The sequence below is a fragment of the Artibeus jamaicensis genome, unplaced genomic scaffold (assembly GCF_021234435.1).
Source record: "Artibeus jamaicensis isolate MK-2021 breed Jamaican fruit bat unplaced genomic scaffold, CSHL_Jam_final contig_466, whole genome shotgun sequence".
Classification (NCBI taxonomy): domain Eukaryota; kingdom Metazoa; phylum Chordata; class Mammalia; order Chiroptera; family Phyllostomidae; genus Artibeus; species Artibeus jamaicensis.
Genome location: NW_026521844.1, coordinates 12311590 through 12331870, shown reverse-complemented (window position 1 = coordinate 12331870; position 20281 = coordinate 12311590). Strand labels below are relative to the sequence as shown.

At 37.5% G+C, this 20281-nt stretch overlaps 1 protein-coding gene across 4 annotated transcripts in view; it reads left to right on the top strand.

Moving 5' to 3' along the window:
• Positions 1-22: 22 nt before the first annotated feature.
• The window catches only part of TSC22D2 (TSC22 domain family member 2), a 47940-nt gene continuing 27681 nt past the window's right edge, over positions 23-20281 (top strand). The window contains exons 1-2 of one of the 4 annotated variants that reach the window (XR_005083219.2): positions 23-2955; positions 13904-13975. Coding sequence is in view for 2 of the 4 variants with exons in the window: in XM_037150406.2 (XP_037006301.2) it covers positions 1058-2955; positions 13904-13975 (1970 nt within the window). In the remaining 2 variants the exon portion in view is untranslated. The remainder of the gene's footprint in view (positions 2956-13903; positions 13976-20281) is intronic. The other 3 variants (XM_037150406.2, XR_005083220.2, XM_037150407.2) reach the window with 3 other exon arrangements.

Genomic DNA, 20281 nt, shown 5'->3' with positions numbered 1-20281 from the left:
GCTGCGGCAGCGGCGGCATTTGAGTCGACAGCAGCGGCGGCCGCGGGACTGCTGCTCCTCCCAGCATCCTTGGCGCGGCCATTTCAGCCCCATCTTGGCCGAAGGGAGGGAGCTGCAGCCGCCGCTTCAGCAGTTTGAATTTCAGTTTCTTCAGGGTCTGCGGACCGGGCATACCGAGGAGGAGCCGAAGAAGCTACAGCCACTACCACGCACAACCGGAGCGCCTCCGCTCTCCGGCTAGCCGGCCGCCGCCCCTCACTCTTTCAGGAGCTGAGAGGGGAGGCCGGGAGTGCCGCCGCCGCCGCCCGCGGGGGTGGCTCCCCCTGTAAGGGGCGGACCGAGCCGGCTTTCTCCTCCCTCCCCCGGAGCGGGTTTCCGCCAGAGACGGTCGACATGTCCCTGGGGCAGTGCTTCGGCTAGTGCCGGGGAGGGAGGGCCGCCTGCCCAAAGACCTTCAGCCAGCCCCAGCCCGTGCTTGTTGGCTGAATCTGAAAACCCCGGCTCAGGACTCGCCGCTCCTTCTTTTCAGCGTCCGGGAGCCCGGAGCTGACGCCGGCTTCAGCCAGAGGAGACCGAGCGGGGCAGCACCGCCCCTCACGCCGCCGCCTCCTCCCCCTCCTCCCCCAGCGCCCTCCCACTCCCACCCCCCAGCCAAGGCCTGCTGACCGCGCGGAGCTCGGAGCTGGACTGACCGCGGCGGCCCGGGGACGGGAGAAGGAAGCAGCTGGACCGCCCCTGGGATCGCTCTTTAGCCTCCACTGAGGGGATTGAATTGAGGCGCCGCCGCTGCGGGAGGCGAAAAAGGAGGAGGTGGAGCAGACGCCGCGCGAGTGAGACGGGGGCAGAGCTGAAGAGACCGACACAGAAGGAAACGGCGAAGAGGATGTCTCACAGAGCGGCGGGCGCCCGGATCAGCCCTTGACTCTCCCTGCGGCGGGCCTCAGACCCCGGCGCGGAATCGGACTTTGTCTTTGGGGGCCCGTGCTCTGCCCTTCCTGGTGTTCAGCAGGTTCACAGAGGAGCCGGAGTGCCCCTCTGCCCTCCAGCCTTCCTCACCATGTCCAAGATGCCGGCCAAGAAGAAGAGCTGCTTCCAGATTACCAGTGTCACCACAGCCCAGGTGGCCACTAGCATCACCGAGGACACCGAGAGCCTGGACGACCCGGACGAGTCACGCACCGAGGATGTCTCCTCTGAGATATTCGACGTGTCTCGGGCCACGGATTATGGCCCTGAGGAGGTCTGTGAGCGTAGCTCCTCTGAAGAGACTCTCAACAATGTTGGAGATGCGGAGACTCCCGGAACGGTCTCCCCAAACCTCCTCCTGGACGGGCAGTTGGCGGCCGCGGTGGCAGCCCCCGCCAACGGAGGAGGAGCCGTTTCGGCCCGGAGCGTGGCTGGGGTGCTGGCCAATACTCTGGCGGCGGCCGCCACCTCAGTCCCCTCCTCGGGGGCACCTGGAGCCCCCCCAGCCACAGGTTCAGCTGCGGGGCCAGGGACTGCAGCCCCATCGCAGCCCCCCACCACTTGTAGTTCCCGTTTTCGCGTAATCAAGCTGGACCACGGGAGCGGGGAGCCTTATAGACGCGGTCGTTGGACGTGTATGGAATATTACGAGCGGGATTCCGACAGCAGCGTCCTGACCAGGTCCGGGGATTGCATTAGGCACAGCAATACTTTTGACCAGACTGCGGATCGGGACAGCGGACTGGGCGCCACCGGAGGGTCGGTGGTGGTAGTAGTAGCCTCCATGCAGGGGGCGCACGGGCCCGACTCGGGAACTGACAGCTCCTTGACTGCTGTGTCACAGCCACCCCCGTCGGAGAAAATGAGCCTGCCCGCTCCGGCCTCATTGCCGCCGCCCGTAGGTGGGGCTGTGGCTCCAGGGTCCGCTCCGATGCCGCGGTTCTCGGGAGCCGTGGCCGGTCCGCAGCAAGTGATGGCAGCCCCGCAGTCCAGCCAGACCCAGGGAACCAATGGACAGAATGTAACCCTTGCGCAGCCCGCCATGTCCCTGCCTCCGCAGCCTGGCCCGGTTGCCAGCGCTTCTACGACGCAGCAACCCCAGCAGTTTGCGTATCCCCAGCCTCAGAATCCGCCGGGGCATTTGCTGCCGGTCCAGCCTTCCGGTCCGAGTGAGTACCTGCAGCAGCACGTGGCCGGCCTGCAGCCGCCGAGCCCCGCACAGCCGTCGGCCACCGGTGCAGCCGGAGCGAGCCCCGCCGCGGCGGCCAACCTTCCGGTGGGCACTGGCCAGAATGCCTCCTTGGGGGCTGCGCAGATCATGAGTTCTTCCCTGCCCAGTGAAGCCGTGGCTCCGGGTCCGGGACCCGCGCCAGGTGGACTGGCCGCACCTTGTCAGCCAGCTGGAGTTCCCCCGGCCGCTCTAGGAGGCGTGGTGCAACCGGGCCTGGTTCCTACCGGGGCCGGGCAGCCCCAGTCCGCGCCTCCGCCTCTTATGGGAGGCAGCGGTGCGCCGTCAACCGGGCCTGGTGGCCCTCACGCCTTGGTGCCCGGACCTTCAAACGTGCCTGCCACTGTGCCCGCTCCAAGCGTGCCTAGTGTGTCTACCACTTCTGTTACTATGCCAAATGTACCCGCGCCCCTGGTCCAGTCGCAGCAGCTGAGCAGCCATACGCCAGTCAGCAGGAGCGGCAGCATAATCCAGCAAGGGCTGTCTTTAGCGCAAGGTACACCCAGTGCACCAAGTCTACCACAGTCTGACTTAAGCCAGTTTCAGACTCAGATCCAGCCTTTAGTCGGGCAAGTTGACGATACTAGAAGAAAATCAGAACCCCTACCTCAACCACCACTTTCTCTCGTTGCTGAAAATAAGCCTGTTGTGAAGCCTCCTGTTGCAGATGCCCTGGCAAACCCCCTTCAGTTAACACCTATGAACAATTTGGCCACCTCTGTATTCAGCATAGCTATTCCTGTTGATGGTGATGAAGACAGGTATGGAAATCTTATTTTAAATATTTTATAGGAATATTTGGACAAACTAGTTTGGGATACAACTTTGGAAGAGTTCTTTTTCAATTTGAGGCCCTTTGCAGTTTTAAATATAACAGTTTGTGTTTAGTAAAGTTGATTTATCAGTTCTTGGAAAAACATTAGTTTTAGATTGCTGATGGAAAAGTGTGCAATGAGAATTAGTCTTCTCACAGTTGCTTAAAAGGACTAAAGTGGGTAGGGAGGCAACATTGTTTATTCCAAAATGATTAATTTTATCTTATCCTCCCAATTTGGAGGTGGTAGCTGTTATGTTATGCCCCATAGGATTGCTTTCTTAGATGTCAATCACACTTGAGCAGTTATGACAGACATATCAGTGTGAATTTTGAGAAACAATTAGCAGTTTTTCATTCTGGGAAACCAGAAGTCCTTTTATACAGAAAGATGCCTTACACATAAGGTATCTATCTCTATCTCCTCCAGTGTATCTGAAAAGGCTGGGGAGATAATGGTGAAATGTCAAATCTGGCTTTGAAGATCATATCTTCATTCAGCTTTTTAATGAAAGAGAATAAAAAGTGAGGACGCTTTTAAGATTTTTTTTAAAAGCAAAAGTATCTGAAGATGCTGTTATCTTCCATCAGTCATTTTACTATGGGAAAAGAAGGTATAAGATACTCTTTGACAGTAGTAAAAGGTATAGCTCTTGAAATTAGAGTACTTTTATAGTAAAATGTCAGCAGTTGGCTCCCTCTACCTAAGGGAAGCTTTTTAAGTGGTGTAAGTGAAAATTGGTGTATTTGCCATGTCAGTTCAACAGTTGATGTTTGTTTGTGGTTTAATAATTCTAAATGGTTTTAAGGAAATGTCACATGAAAACGTGACATAACAAATTCAAAAAACTAATTTGTTACAAAGCTTTAAAATTACATTTAAAGATTACAGAGAAAGTTTCAGGTACTTCATAGGGAGACATTTATTTGCTGGGGTTTTTGTTTTCTCAGGTTGATTTTAGATGTTAAAAGATCAAAGCTGTTTTATGGATTTCTAGAACAATTGGTATGTAGAATACAATGAGAGCTGTTAAAGCTTTTTCTTATGCTTCTGGGTTCCTTCACATTCTTTTCTTAACTTTTTTGTTTCTGTTTAGCCTTGTATTTTGTATACACCTGTTGGTTTGAAAAAATGCTCACTGAAATTCATCTTCTCTGCTTTTTGTAATTCAAAGTTCATCTTTTTTTGTAGGTGACTTGCTTGTGGGGAGTCTTTCTTCCATTTGAGAACTCTTAGAGACTACCACGTGTCCATAAGTGAGGTCAGCTAGCTAGTCAATTGAGAAATTTTATATTGATGGGACTACTGAGTAAAGAAACTGATTCCAGCCACTCGGGAAAAATCCTCTTTTGCTCCCATGTTTCACTTCTCACACATAGGTGCACACACACCTAAAATGCAGTTTGAGTTTAATTGTTCACCTTTGGAAATAGTCAACAGGTGATCTTCCCTTTTCCAGCTGTTAGAAGCTATTTTTTTCTGATGGGTTGGTAAACAAGCATTTGCTTACCTCTCTGTTTTGTACAGTGCCCCATATTTCTTAAAGAAATGATCATTAGTTTTCCAACCCACTCCCCACACTGATGCACACCTGTGAGTGAAGATTGTATTTTTTCGCTTCACACCTCTCTGTTTATAGCTTATGTAAATTACATTCCCTCTAACTTTAATATGATGATATTACATGAAGCAGAAAGACCTGTTGACAAATAAAAACTCTGGGATGTATTCTTTAGGGTATACTTCAAAGATGCATTTATTTCTCCCTTCTTTATTAAAAGAGTTGATAATCTCAGTCTTCTGAGCATGTGAATGTTTGAACTAATGTATTAGTGTTGTTATCAATTGCAATAGTTAATACAGTGTAGGAATTTTGATGTGTGTGCAGTCTTACTTTAAATGTGGCACTACCCTCCTGCACCTAATCTTTTAAAATCTCTGTTGCTTATCAAAAGTGCATTTCTAATTTTTGTTATAGTCTTTCATTTTTAATTTAACATGCTAGTTTCCAAGATGTAATCTTACACATTTGACTATTTTGTCACTGGACCAACATACCTGGTGAAGGAATAAATCCATTAAGTAGAAATTCTTTTCTTTTTTTTTTTAAATAAATGGAAAGCCTTTGTAAAAGGTCATTTTAAAGTTGTATGCTTGATATTAAATAACACAATTTTTCCAGGTGTATGTTTAAATTACTGAGTTGAATATATTTGAGGGGACAGTACTAACAAAATGATATAATTTTAATATAATTTTATTAAATTAAAATTTGCATACAGTTTTAAAATATTTTTATTGAATTTATTTCAATACATGGGTTAATATTATATAGGTTGCATACAATTTTATTTACAGTATTCAAATGTAAAATGAAACATTTGGAGTGAGAAGTCTTGAGTAATTATGACTTAAATTGATGAACAGGTTGAAACAAATTTCCAGTCCTGAGAAAATATTTGTAAATAAGTGTTTGCTTTTAAAAAAAGAGTTGAGAAAAAGAAAATGGAAAAGTAACATTAGGTTGACATACTGAAAACTGTCTTGTAAATTTGGTTCCATTACCTATTACCCATTACCCCATTACCCATTAATTTAAGGTTCTATATTGGCTCATTTTGAGACCATTTATTTTAAAGAATCAGAAAAGACCTTATAGTAATACTTACATATACTTATATATACAAAGTAAGAAAATGTCTTAAAGTTTTTGTTTAATATTGTCCATAGGTCATATATTAAGTACCATAAAGTTAATGTATTATTTTAGCTTTTCTCATTAGGCATATAGTCAGTTGTTGAGATTCATCAAATTGATTTTGTCTAAACTGAGGGTATAGCGATGGTTGAAAATGTAGCTTATAGAAAAATGTATAGCCACTTTTACAGTGAACATTACAAAATTTGTTTACCTCCACACTTAACAGACTCCTTTTTGGTAAATGGGGGAGGTGCAAAACATTACTGTCTCTTTTTGAAAATGAATGCAGCACAGATAATTTCCTATAGAGAGCTGACCAATGTGAACTCTGCAGGCCACATTCCAGGAACTCTTATGAATAGCTACAGTTGTGGACTGTCAACTGCAACCAAATGACTGTTGAAAACCTGATTGTAAGAATCCCTTAGACACAAATATTTCTATGTCTTACTCATGGTTTTATTTGTGTAGTTTGCTAATTATTACTGATAAAGTATTATAAACTATGAATGGTTTAGTGGTATGTCCTGGTATGTGCTATAAATACAAGTTTGGTTTCTACAATTATACATCTATATGAGATATATGTGTACTGTACATGCATGTAAATGTGTATCAGGAGGCAGAACTGTCACTCTAGATAGTTAGAGCTCTAAAAGTCTTACTGCATTTTGCCTTTAAAAATAAAAGCTCCTTGCTCTGGCCAGGTAGTTCAGTTGATTGGAGCATTCTCCCTATATGCCAAGATTGTGGGTTCAATCTCTGGTCAGGGCATATGGAAGAATCAACCAATGAATGCATAAATAAAGTGGAGCAACAAATTGATGTCTTTCTCTCTTACCTCCTCTCTCTCTCTCTAAAGTCAATTAAAAAAAAAAAGCTCCTTACTTAAATCTATATTTCTTGGGAGCTTATTTTTCTTTATATTGTGGAGGTAATTTTGCTTCCAGCTTTATGGTTGATGTTTAAATCACACACTAGATATGATCTTATGCCTATCTAAGTATTTAAGTACTCTTACCAAGGATTTTGTAATCAAAGTGTAAAATCCCATGTGTGAGTGACATATTATTTACTATAAAAACTGATGTTGATTTATTCATCAGAGTACCATATTGATAACTAATATATACTAAGTTAAGGAAATTATCATACATTTCCAGAAAAATGGCTGATCCAAAACTGCAATCCCCAAACCAAGAGTTGTATGAGTAGGAATATGCCTTTTTTATTCACACTGACATTGTTTAACATTTTCCATGAACTAAATCATATGCTGAACATTGATTTACTTTTTAGAAAGCAATTGTGCTTGTATATGTGAGGATAATATATACTCCAAGTAAATATTTTAGTTACCCCTGGTTTTTACTTGTAGGGAAGAGTACTTTTTTACTTGTAAGCAGAGTATCTTGAACTTAATCACCTTTATGAGAAGTAATTTTTTATAGTACTGTTAGTGGGGTATATATGTTTTCTAATTCCTGACAATAAATGTAATACCAATCTGTTTTGATAGCACTGATTTGTAAATAGTAAAACATCATACTGGATTTATGGATCTGATACTTGTTAATTTAAAGTGAGAGTTAGTCTTTCTCTGCACCAAAAGACATTGGAAGCAGTTATGCTCTCTAGTGTCCTCCAGTAAAAAGAGCAGCCCCACCAATCAGATGGTTAAGAAACTACAATGAAATTATTTCCTAAAGAATGGTTGATAGGGGAATATAAAATGATCTAGACTTTTCTTTCCTACAAAATTTGGGGGAATGTGGGGGAAAAGTGGTGGTAGATAACCAAGACACAGAAAATATAGTAAAATGACATGAAATACAGTCTCAAAAGGAATAGAAACACCTGTTACTAATGAGGAACCATGGTCTAATTCCTGCTTCTAGTGATCGTTTAACCAGTATGTATTTCCTTTTCCGAACAAATACTGTTTATTTCTGAAATACATTACTCTTTAAACACTTGAGAATGAGGAAGAGAGGCTTCACATAAACAGGTCTGGTTAAATGTACCCTGAATGATGATGTTCCCTTAGTAATTTCTTATTAATGGAAAGAACAGATTTTAATAAGCTTTATAATCGATGGCAATAAAGGAGTATATTTAACAAAATTTAGAATAAATCATTTACTTTTTTTTTTAATACTCAACCAGTGGACTTGTGATTTGAGGCTGCCCTTTATATGGTATAATATGAATTATTGCGTCCACAAAGAATATGCATACCTGAATAATTATTGGTTATAATTTAGGTGTTTCAATTCTTGAACATACCAAATTACTCAGTATTTGTTATATTCCTTATCTTAATTATTAAGACAAAAATTGGGACTCTTCCATAAAGATTTAGGAATAATAGTATCCAGTTTGCACCAATACCTGCCTTCCATGATATATTTTAATGTATATACTTCAAATTTGACTGGTAATATTAAGATATATTGATTGTCTACTTTACCTGTGAAAAGTATGTACATAATTTCTACTTCTAAATCTGGTGAAAAATTTCACCTATGCTACTCTGGATTATTTACCTCTCAAATTTAGTGCCCAAAATCAAATATAAGTCTTTAGTTTTCTTTGTACCCAAGCTAACATATGTTTAAAAGAATGAACTCTTATCAAGCTGTACATTTACATATGATAGTTATGTGAAAATTCTGCAGATCATTGCATTAATTTTAACAAGTTTACCTAGTACTCAGATTATTAGTAAATGTCTTGCTAAAATATACTAACCGGATTAGGTGAGATACCTATGTGAAGTCAAAATGTTAAACTGTGCTAAGCCTCCTTTCCCCCCTTTTGTTAAAATTTGGCTGAAGATTATTGATGTATAGAAGAGAACTGATTAATGTGTTGACTATTGTAAATACTGCTGGTGTATTTTAAGTGTTATTTTTAATGTTTAGACTACCCCTCTTCGCTTTTACACAGGTAAATTAAATGAAGGATACCCAAAGCAAAATTTAAAGCAAACTAGTGTCTAAAGTAGAATTAGAATTCACTTTTACTAAATGGTTTTGTAAGTTAAACCAAAACAAATTCTTGCTTAATATATGGCCTACCTAGCCTTTGAAAACAGAAACAAAAAAAGAGATAGAAGCTGTTGTTTAAAGAAAATCAATGGTATGTTTAATTATGCATTAGCATATTATATGACTGATCATTACCGACAGTGAAGTCAGACATGCCTGGGACCAAATCCAACTTTGCTGCATATTTGAGGTATTTGTCCTTGAGCTATTTATTCAGCCCTCTAAGCCTCTTATTTTCCTATATGAAAAATGGGGATAATACCTCCCTTTGAGAGAATTAAATGAGTTATGCAAATAACTTGTGAACAATCCATACACAACATAAGGCAGTATGTATGGCAAGCATATATCATAGAAGCCTCAGTATTTCAGTGTCCAAACTGCTCTCCTATGTCACCCCTTGACAAGCTACAAATCGTACCATGAGTCTTCAGTTTTGATCTGAAAGTGTAATTGCATGGTATGGATATAATCAGAAAAGAAGACATTGTTGTAGGCTGGGAAGTCTTGATGTAGTAAGAAGTAAACAAATTAATGTTCTGATCCTGGCTCTTGTACCACTTAATTGGTTTTTTTGGTCAAGTCATTTAACTTCTTTCAGTTTTCCTCATTGGTAACATTAGAATTTGAGACTTCATAAGATTTCAAAGTTCCCTATATATTAGTTCGTACATTTAGACATGTTTTGTAAGAGAGCTGCCAACTCAAGCCTTTCTGTTGCCGTACCCTTTTCTTACCACCAAACTATTGTGTGCCCCCAAATGAAGTTTACAAATACTTGGTAAGTAGGTTGAATGACTGACATGCTGGGGCTTTAAATGTTTTCTTACGCAAGAAAACATTTAAAGCCCCAGCATGTCAGTCATTCAACTATCTTTGTACTGAGTAGTAAGTATTGGGATACAGAAATAGGACTATCCTTAAAGATCTCGGGCTGTATGAAAATAATTTGTAAATATAAGGCGCTAATGGGAACAGTTCAGGATATCCATATGTCAAACTGGTCCTTCCCTTCAAGTTAATTTATTCTCTGCATAGGTAATACATTTATAAAGTTAAAAAATTTTTGAATGTACAAGAGTATAAATTGAAAGCACCTCTGACACCTCTTTCCTCCAAGTCACCCAGTTTGCATCCTTAGATGCAACCCTTTATTATGCATTCTTCTGAAGCTAACTCTTGAACTGTCTTAAAAGGGTCATTCATATTAAGTCACTGATAAAAGAAGGGGATGATTTTCCAAGTAGAGGGAGAAGGCAGTTTGTATAACAGTGGAAGAGTGAAAATATGTCACGTTTGGGAAATGATGTGATTAATTTGACAGGAACCAGAGCAAAGGGCTTAAATGTCATGGTAAGGAACTGAGATTTTTATCATTAGTGTATGGTTGCTATTAAAGGCGTTTTTTGAAGCTTTATTATTAAAGTAGTACATATCTTGGAACCATTATAGTATACTTTTCAATGAATATTCTACTTGTAATTAAAATCTTGTGATAAAATTTTGTATAAGGAAATCCTGGGGGAACTCTGGCTCCCAGAACTCAGGATTCCCATCCAATAAAAAGTACTAAATAGCTTGGTATACCTAACTGTAGCTTAAGTATTCTGTTTGCTTTAAATAGCTTGTTTGCCTCAATATTACCTTAAAATGATTAAATATTTTGGTGCATGTTAAGATATTCTACCAAAGATTGATTTTTGGTACAGCAGAACTTTAAAAACTGTAACTAACCCTACATTAAACACAAATCAAGCTTGTGTTAAGCCCTATGCATACATAACCTGATTTATCTTTTAAGCAACTCTAAGGAAGTGTTTTTGTCCCCTCTTTATAAATGAAAGAAACTGAGGCTCTGAGGACTCGACTCACATAGCTATTAAGTGACAAAGCATAGATTCAGACTCAGGCATTCTGCTCCCAAAGCCAGTGATCTTGGAGATTGCCAGAGTTTATTTTATTACTTTGCTGACTGTAAAATAGGAGGAAGGGAAACCTGTAGCCACGATCTGTTTGTATTGTAACCCTTTACTTGAAGGATATTTTTAATCATTTTAAATTCCTAGATGATAATGTTGGAGATGTCCCTTGTTGTTTTCTGCTTATTGTATTTCCCTGGTTTTATTTTGAGATCTCTAAAGTTGAGGTTTGAAAGAGAAGAAGAAATTTGCATATTTCAGGGCTCATGTATGTACCTTAACCTTAAAACTTTGACTTTTGTAGCTTAGTTTTGATGTACAGTATACATGTTTTTTCTCTCTGTTATAGTTACCCTGCAAAGATAGACATATGTCACATTTGCATCAACTTTATGATATATTGCTTTCATGTACTTGGAAACAAGCATGAAAGACTATGTAGTACATAAAGTCAGGGAGAAAAGAATATACTTTGTTCATTGGTTTTGAAAAATAGTCATGCTGGTCAGTATTCACAAGTGGCTCTTTTGAAGTTCTGGATCAGCTAGGTTTCACAAACTTGACTCCTTTAATCTGTGCCTGTTAATCAGTGTTTTGAGACTAATTACTGTTACAATTTGCTAAAAATCCTTTAATTTATTTATAACAGGTTAGCTGAAGTATTAAAGAAACCAGAGATTTTATATTTTATACAACTGTCTTTATCCTTGCAATATGCACTGTTTAAAATTTTCTCTAGTGCATAGATTATGTAATTCCATATAGTTTCTTCATTTTTAATATATGTAGAAACTGATTGTTAACTGCAAACTTTTGCAACCTAAGTGTATTTGTTCTGACATTTAGGTCCATTTATAGTATTTTATTTCACAGGTTCCTTTCTCACCCCAAGAAAAACGACTAACTGCAAATAAGATCTTTTTTCACTTCTACATTTGACTTATGAGAACATTTCATTAATAGTCTATGCTGTAAAAATACTGGAATTTTGTAACTTAAATCATATGACTTCCTTTAAAACAGATTTATTTGGCATACAAATTTGATTCAAATTAAATATGTATGTATGTTTTTCTAAAGTCAGGATCTGAAGTTCTTCTTTTAAAGAATGCCATCCTTATAAATATATTATAAATACTACTTAATGAATCTTAAATTTCAGACTTGCAGAATAACTTCCAAGTTTACTCTTTGTTACTGTCTTGTATTTACTACCTCGCTTTTCAAGTCATTCTGTTTATTTTAAACCCATGGTCTCCAAACAGACCTATGTGAATAGCATACTTGTTCCCATATGGTCCTGGGTAAGCCTTGTAAAAAAGCCAGGTTCAGTTTTCAATTGGTTCAGTTGCCTTTCATTTAATTTGGCAGACCTATTCTAAGTACAGTAAAAAAAAGAGACCTAACAAATATATCTTGAGAGGATACAAGCTGTTAAATAAACAGCAGTTAGCAGCCTCTTAATCCTTTCCTAATATTAGTAGGTCTAATCATTGCTTTTGATTGCCTTAAACCCAGTCAAGAAAAAAATAAAGGGTTAAAAGAATAGAAAGGAGTTGAAGTAGGACAAGCAAAGAAAAGTACACATACTGTAGACTCCTTATTAATCAAACCTTTGGTGACACTCTGGCATCTAGTTTTGGATCATCTAAGAGATGCCCTACTGGTTAAAGTTAAAAATGCCTCTTACAAATGTGTTTTAAAAATTCAGTAGATAACACCGTGGGTCTTAATTTTATATTTGAAACCATACAATTCTATTACTTGTTTGATGATCATTCATACTTGATTGCTATTCCATTGAAGCTTGGAAATAGTTTTCTTATTGTACTAATAATACTGCAGAGATTCTCTTAAGGTACTTGTTAGGGTCTCAGAATTGTCATATTGTATCTGAACCTCATTTTGATGATAAAATAATAGCTGCTATTTACATTGAACATTTTTGAACATTGATTCTGTGCCAGGAACTTAACATATAGTCTCAGTTCTTGAACCACCCTGCAAGGGTAGATAGTAATATCATTATTTAACTGATAAAGTGACAGCCTAGAGAGGTTAAATTTTAACTCTGCTATATGTTTAGCATTGTAGTTTAAGAGCATGAACTTTGGGACCAGATTGCAACCTACTAACTCTATAATGTAAGGCTTCTATCTGACCCAGTTTCATTGTCTGTGTGATGGGAATAGTAATAGCACCTATCTCTTGGGGCTGTTGTAGAATTGAGTTAATGAGTATAAAACACTTAGAGTAGTGTCTGGTATATAATAAGCACATATATTCTTAGCTTGCTGTGTTATTCTGCTACAGCATGGATCAAGAATTTGAGAAATGGTGTTTCAAGTTTTTGTTAGTTCTCTAACATACAGGTTGGGGGTGGGAGAAACTTTGGAAATATGCTGAGCTAGAGGAGGAACTGTTAGAGAGCAGGTTTGTCAAAAGTTTAGTCCCCTGAGAAGCCACTCCCGAGATGTGAAATGAATCATGCTTCCTGGGAGCTTGCCCAGATGAGCTCATCAGTTAAGATTCTATGGTTATAGCCCTAGGGAAAGTGTCACCAGGGACTAGTAGAAATGGAAGGTAATTAGGTACATAAGCTATTACCCCTTAAAGGGGCACACTACTGATTCTAGAAATTAGAAAGCTGCCATACAATTACAGCACCATTTTTTGCCCTAACCCAGAGAAACCACACATAAATAAATGGTTTTGAAGGTGGAAATTTAGTAAAGTCCAGCCTAGGAAAGGACTCGTTCATCATCAAACCCTATCCAATAGATCCAATGAAAGATTTTTGTATTATGAAGGTACATCTCAGCTTATTTTACATGTACCTTAGAACAGCTTTATTGAACTGCTAAACAAATAGGGATTTATGAAGGCATCTGATACAGAGTAGTGTTCATTAGGCAATGAACTAGACACACTTGCATGTGTATGAGTGTATATCCACAAACACAATTGAATACTAGTTAACATTTGATTTTATTTCTGTTACCCTTTTCTTTTAGAAATATGATCCTAAATTGTCAGGGTCTGCTGGATTTTGTCCAGTTTTAATTACTTTCACAATGCTTTCAAGCAACTTTATTGCGCCTTTTTCTCTCTATTGAAGCACTTACACTGTATTAGAAATCTAAAATCTTTCATCTCTTTGGGAAAAGTAGTGATTTTACTGTATTTTCTCAACCTCGTTTCCATTTGATTCTTGGATCTCACAGGAATCCTTCAACTGCTTTCTACCAAGCGTTCCATTTGAACACGTTTCAGGAATCAAAGAACCTCTGGGATAGGTATGAATACTTACATATGGAATGCATACATGCAAAGGTGTATGCATGAATTGCTTTGCACTGTACTGGTTTCTCATCACTAAAACTGATCTTTGTTATTGGTGGGGAAGGGATTATGAATCTAGCATGGGACAAAGCAGCAAAATAAACCAAAAGGGCAGTCTGTATTTTAGAGTATATAAAACATTTCTTCTTACTGAACTTTTAATTATATTTATTTTTGGAAGGATTTACATATTCTATTGGATTTCATTATATGAAACATTTACTTACCCTTGTGTATTTTAATGTAAAAAATACTATAAAATAAACTACCTACAGTTATTTAAATTTTGTGCTATTTTTATTTCTCTGTAAGAGCCTTAGTGACTCAAAGCAAAATGTTATTTTATATTAAGAAGTTCGAGGAGGGACAATACCAAGGAATTAAAGTAGCAGTCATCGTTTAACTCTTGGTGAGAAACTTTACCATTAAGCTTGTTGGCTAGAATTAACTAGATCTGCATTACAGTTATGTAAACCCCTAAAACAGTTTGTCTTCTCACAGAAATGTGTAAAGTTTATTTTTAACTTTTAAAAATACTGAATGAAATTTTGAGTTCATTTATGTAAGAGAAACTTTGGTTTATCTTTCTGCTTAATACACATTTTACTAGTATATGCTCTGTTATTTTGCTGAATATTTATTAGCACTCCATTATTCTGTGTCTAATTAATAGAAGTTGAGCGCAAATGATGTTTTTAAAATTCTCACAAAGCTTTGTAAAATTCTTTTAATTCTGCCTGGCAACGTGTTTTTGTCCTCTGGCATAGTTTGGATAACACTTGTGGACTCAACTCCATCTCTTTCATTAGAAAAGAGTATTGCTAAGTGCATGTCATGCTTAACATGTCATGTTAAGACGTGGTCTGCATTGCCTAGAAATGGTAACAGTCTTTTAATTCTTTGGCTTGATTTGCTATGTGTGTCACTCTAAAGAAATTTTCTAACAAACTTTCTTTTTGGTGATGTGTTTCTTACTAAAAATGTTTTTAAATAGTTACTTGCAGAAGTTTTAAAATTTATAGTACCATGTTTATAAATTCAGTTTTAATTTTTTTTGCTCATATTAATAAATAAATTATTCAGCTCTAGCAGTAAATTAAGACATAAAGGTAAATTGTGACATGAAATAAGCATGATGGTTTAATCATCCAAATGGCTTGCCAAATGTAGCCAGGGTGAGTACTTTGGGGTATACTTTATGCTTTCCCTTAGAAAAGAAGAAAAAATAACACTCTATATAGAAATATAAGAATAGTTTTCAGATATATGGTAATTTATTTCAAATAGCTAACTTTTTGTGAGCTGTGAACTTTTGTGTCACATTGTGACATCAATGTGAATGATATATATTGTTTTCATCAAATCAGTGTAGAAAGGTTTGAGCCTTAGTTTTTTTATCATTTGGATTTAATACTAAAAGATTTCTTTTGTTTCATTATAAAACAGCCATAGAAATGGCTTGCTTCTCATTTGTTTTTACAGCTAAATACTCCTTATCTGTTTTATTTTTTAGATACCAGAAACATTTAAGGTATCAGAAATGAGGCAAGTTGCTGTATCTGTAGTTTCTCATGGGTTGAAAATATATTCTCTTCTCCTTGGAGCCTGTTGTCCAGAGCCAAAGAAGTTAATGGATACTTGTCTATAGTATGTTAAAACTAAAATATAATCAGAATTCATAATTCTAGATCAGCCATTCTTTACTATAAGTTGGCCTGGTGGTACCAAGGTGATAAGCCCAACCTGGCAGAAACTGACTAGTGGCTTCCATGTAACTTTTTAACCAGCTTATTAAATTTTTAATTTAGAACAGTAATAGTGACTAGCTTTTTTAGCTCCAGCTGTCTACAACTTCACTTGACAGATATCTAGACTTTTTAATTAGCTAAAAAAGTATTGTGGGACTACTTTTTTTTTTTTTTTTTTTTTCCATTTCAGGCAGGAGTTGAAGATTTGTGTGTGGTAAGCTTTAAAAAAATATCTAACTTCTCCTTACCTTGTTTTTGTTAGATCTCACCAAATTACCATGTTTGTTTTTCACTATTATAAATTTAGAATTTTTTTTAAATTTTACAAGTAATTTGGCAAGTAAGTATTTTGCTGTGATGATTCTATTAAATAGAACCATTCATGAGGTTAAAGGACTGTAAATCCCTTACATCATCTACTTGCTTTGAGGTATAAATCTGCCTATTTCAGGCTCCTATTTAAGAAGTCTTGGAAATTGTTTTCAGGAGGGGCAGCTTTTAAGTCCTATGCCAATTTTCATTAAACCTGTCCTAGAAATCTTAAGATCCCTCATTTTGCCTTAATTGAAAGATTGGAATCTTTTTCTAGAATTCTTTTCACAAAGTATCTTTTAATTAAAATATAGGTAACTAATAAACCTTTCTCACATGGACCGAGTTCTCACATTGCCCCTCTGTTTTCTTCCTTATTTAAATTAGAATTACCAAATTGAGAAGCTTTTCATTAATCAGTCTGCTTCTGCCTGTATTTAGATATTCTCTTTTCTTTCCTTTTTCTTGTAGGTGCCATCATAGTTTTCTGGCTCCCCCATTTGTCATTTGCAGAGTCCTCAGGGAATCAATGAGATGAAACCATCACCAAGTATAAGGACAATAGATATTGATATCTCAAAAATAATAAAAGCCTTTCTTAGGAACTCCAGATGTTTTCATCTGGAACTTCATGGACTATTTATTAGTCCATGGTTAACCTCCATGGTTAGCTTTCTAAAGATTATCTTTACCAGGAAGAAATACATTGTTAGTGATATCATAGACTATAAGCATTTCACCATAGTAGCTTTAAAATTTGACTTCCTGTTTTTCTGTTTTATAGTACAGCTTTCCTTATTTAATTATTGGCATTGCTTTGAAAAATCGATAGAATTAGTTTAGAAATTTACCTTGTTGGCCACTGGGGAGCAGGCACTCCTTGTGATTCCTTTGTCTGCAAAAGTTCAGAATAAGAATTTATAGCAAACAATTTCACTGTCTTATAAATATCATTAGGTCAGTGAGGTAAAAGAGTACTAGAGGGAAGAAATTGAGCTCAGGTAGACTAAACAAGGAAATCAGGTAGCTTGTGAGGATTTAACCTAATTGATAAACAACTTGCAGTATTTCTGCCTTAATGAAGAAAATGCATAAATGCAGTCAACAAATGAGAGTAACAGTTGCTAGGTGTACCATCCCCATGAGTCTGCTTGTTCTTGATAGCACCAATATTTTAAGAGAAATAAATAAGGAAAGTAGTGTACATGGGTTATGAACTCATAACATCTAAGTTTATGGTATGTCTTTTACTAGATACTTGATGATTTTGCTTAAATTTTACCCAATAATTACTTATTTATAGCTAGTTTTTGAATGATTAGATTTTAAAAATTCTTTTTTAAAACAAACTAAAGTATTTTGTGTTAGAAAAGGCTTCCAGTATTTTCTGTCATTTTTCCCTATGGGATTTTATTTTTGAAATTAGGAATAAATAAGAATTAAGCTGATGCTTGTATGAGACTGTTTTATTTTACTCATCCTCCAAGAAGCTTTGATTCATCATAACACCCACTTGTTAACTTTTGACACCCCAAAGTTAGGTGTCAGAACTTGGCTAGTTTTTGAATGCTTAGTGATAGGACTTTTGAAAAATCTTTTTTATGAGAGTATAATTTATATCAGCAAAGTACACCATTCATGTATGTACAGCTCACACTTAACACACCTTTGTACCCAGCACCCAGATCAAGGTACAGAATATCATAAGCTTCTCTATGACCGCTTCCCATCACTTTCTATCCTCCAACTTATAATAGTGGAATCATACACTGTGAATTCTGTTTATGTCATCTTTGACCCGTATTATGTTTGAGACATCCATTATAATTAAGCATAATTGTAGATCTGAGCTACACAATTTTAATGAATCACAAGTAGCGGCTTACTTTCTTGAGGTGGTTAGTGGTTTAATGCCCTCTTCTAATGATTATGTTGTTAAGACCCTTGTGGATATGAACCTGAACTGTTTTAGAGCCTCCCCAAATATATTTCCTAGTTATTTGTATGTAGTATTGACATAATTTATTCTCTGATTACATTTTTACCTATTCCAGTTAAGAATATCAAGTATAGGATAATCAAAGAAACTAAAAATTAGAGGACAAGTTTTTAATGACCTATCACCTTTTAGTACTGGATCTCTGATTTAGATGAAAACCTAAGAACATGCTTATAAAATGTTCAGATGACATTAAAGCAGAAAGTCATAGCTACTACTGGATGACAGCATTTGTAGATTTAATAATCTGAAGCATGTATAGAAATTGAAAGAACATGTATGTAAATTTAGGAGGGTTGAGTAGGTAGAGTAAAAATACCTTGGTATATTAGTTGACTGCATTTATAGTTTTGGTTAGCAAGTGACAGGCCTACCACAAAAGATAATGAAATTTTAGGCAGTATTTCTATAACTAGAATAGACAGGAAAAGGTGACAACAGACTTATTGTGCTCCATTTATATAGGGTAGTTATGCTAAATACCTACCTAACTAGACAATCTATTTTATACTCTATCTGAACAGCCAGGTGGGTGTTTCAACAGGCAGGCTTGAGCTTACTGTCTGAAATTGGTTGGGCCCCCTGGAAAATAATCTTGCCATCACTAGAAATAATAAAGCTGTCTTCTTGGCTGTTCATCAGGAATGTTAACTTAGAGCAAGGTGTAGAGCCAATTACTTTTAAAATCCCTACTCTGTGGAGTTTTATTTCCTGTACTTAGTTCTAAATGGAAAAGAGGTAAGAAAAACATTAGAATCAAGCCCTTTTACTTTCTGTCATTGTTGGCCATGATTATCAGAAAACCTCAGAGTTGAATATTTGCTTAAGGAATGGTAGGCTAGCAAACCTCAATTAGGAAAGACTCCTATATTATAGGCAATTAAGTGGTGGTCCCAAATAGAGTAGCCAATGAGCTGGGTCTTAATATGTGAAAAGATCAGATCAGTAAAAAACATCATCACCTGATTGAAAGTAATAACTACCATTTAAGATTCATGTATTTTATGCCTCTCAAATACAACCGGAAGGGTTGGTCAAGGTTTCATTAGGAGGTGGCCTTTTGAGTTGGAACCTAGAAGATGGGTAGGATTTGGTCTGAAGGGTTAAAGAACTGAAGGAAAGGCAGTATTCTAGTTAGAGGAAATACTGTGAACCACTATGAAAGTACAGGACTTATGTGAGAAGGATGGTTAAATTTGATTGGTGCATAAAACATTTAAAGACAACAGATAGGAGATCTTGAATTGGATAAATACTAGAAAGGTAATGAAGGCTTTAATTAGGCAATGGAGATGAGGAAGGACTAGTTATAAGAAGTCAGGAATTATACAGTTTTGCAACTGATTCAGTGTGGCAAGGAAGCAGTCAAATTTGACTCCAAAAATGTCAAACCTAATTGAGGGAGTGGTGCTACCATTTAAGGCTTTAGTGAAAGAATTGGTTTGGGAAGAGAAACATAGTTATAAGATTCTGCTTTTATCTACTTTTGGATGAGTTGAAGAGCTGATGGAAAGTCAAGGTGAAAATACTTGTTGTACAGCTGGAGCTGCAGACCTGCAGCTTGGTAGAGAAATCTAGAAGAGATTGAAGATTGATTGACTGGTTGATTTACTTATTTCTGTATAGCATTTCTTCTCCTCTCTTAGCTTTTCTATGGCTACCTGAAATGGGACACCTGACATGCTGACATTATTTTCAGCACATGACTGGACTTCAGAATTGGTGATGAGAAATTATTAATTACTTATCCATTATTATATGCTTCTGCACATGCATGTACACCTTCCTTAACATAAGTCACCACAGCCTAATCTTGATAGGTTATGGTAATTATTTCAGAGTAAAATTTGAGAAACAGTTAAAAAAGGTATAAATAGTTGGTGAGGTGTCATTGTTTATTTTGTTTTTACTTATCAACAAGTGGGTTTTAAATAAACCAAGCCTTTGAATAGAACAGAAACTTGTGTGTTTATAATTGTGTTAAATAATTTGCTAAAACCCAATTTTTTTTTCTATAGAATGTAGAACTCTAGTGTAGCTTCCTAAAAAAAAACTCTTACTAAATTTGTTCACATGAGAAGGGAATTTACATATAGCCTGGAATTATTGAACAGGAACAAATATGTAATATCGGTTTTATTTTGTTTCCATTCTAGTCCTCAATAATTCAAAATTTTAAACTCATATTTCTTCATTTTATT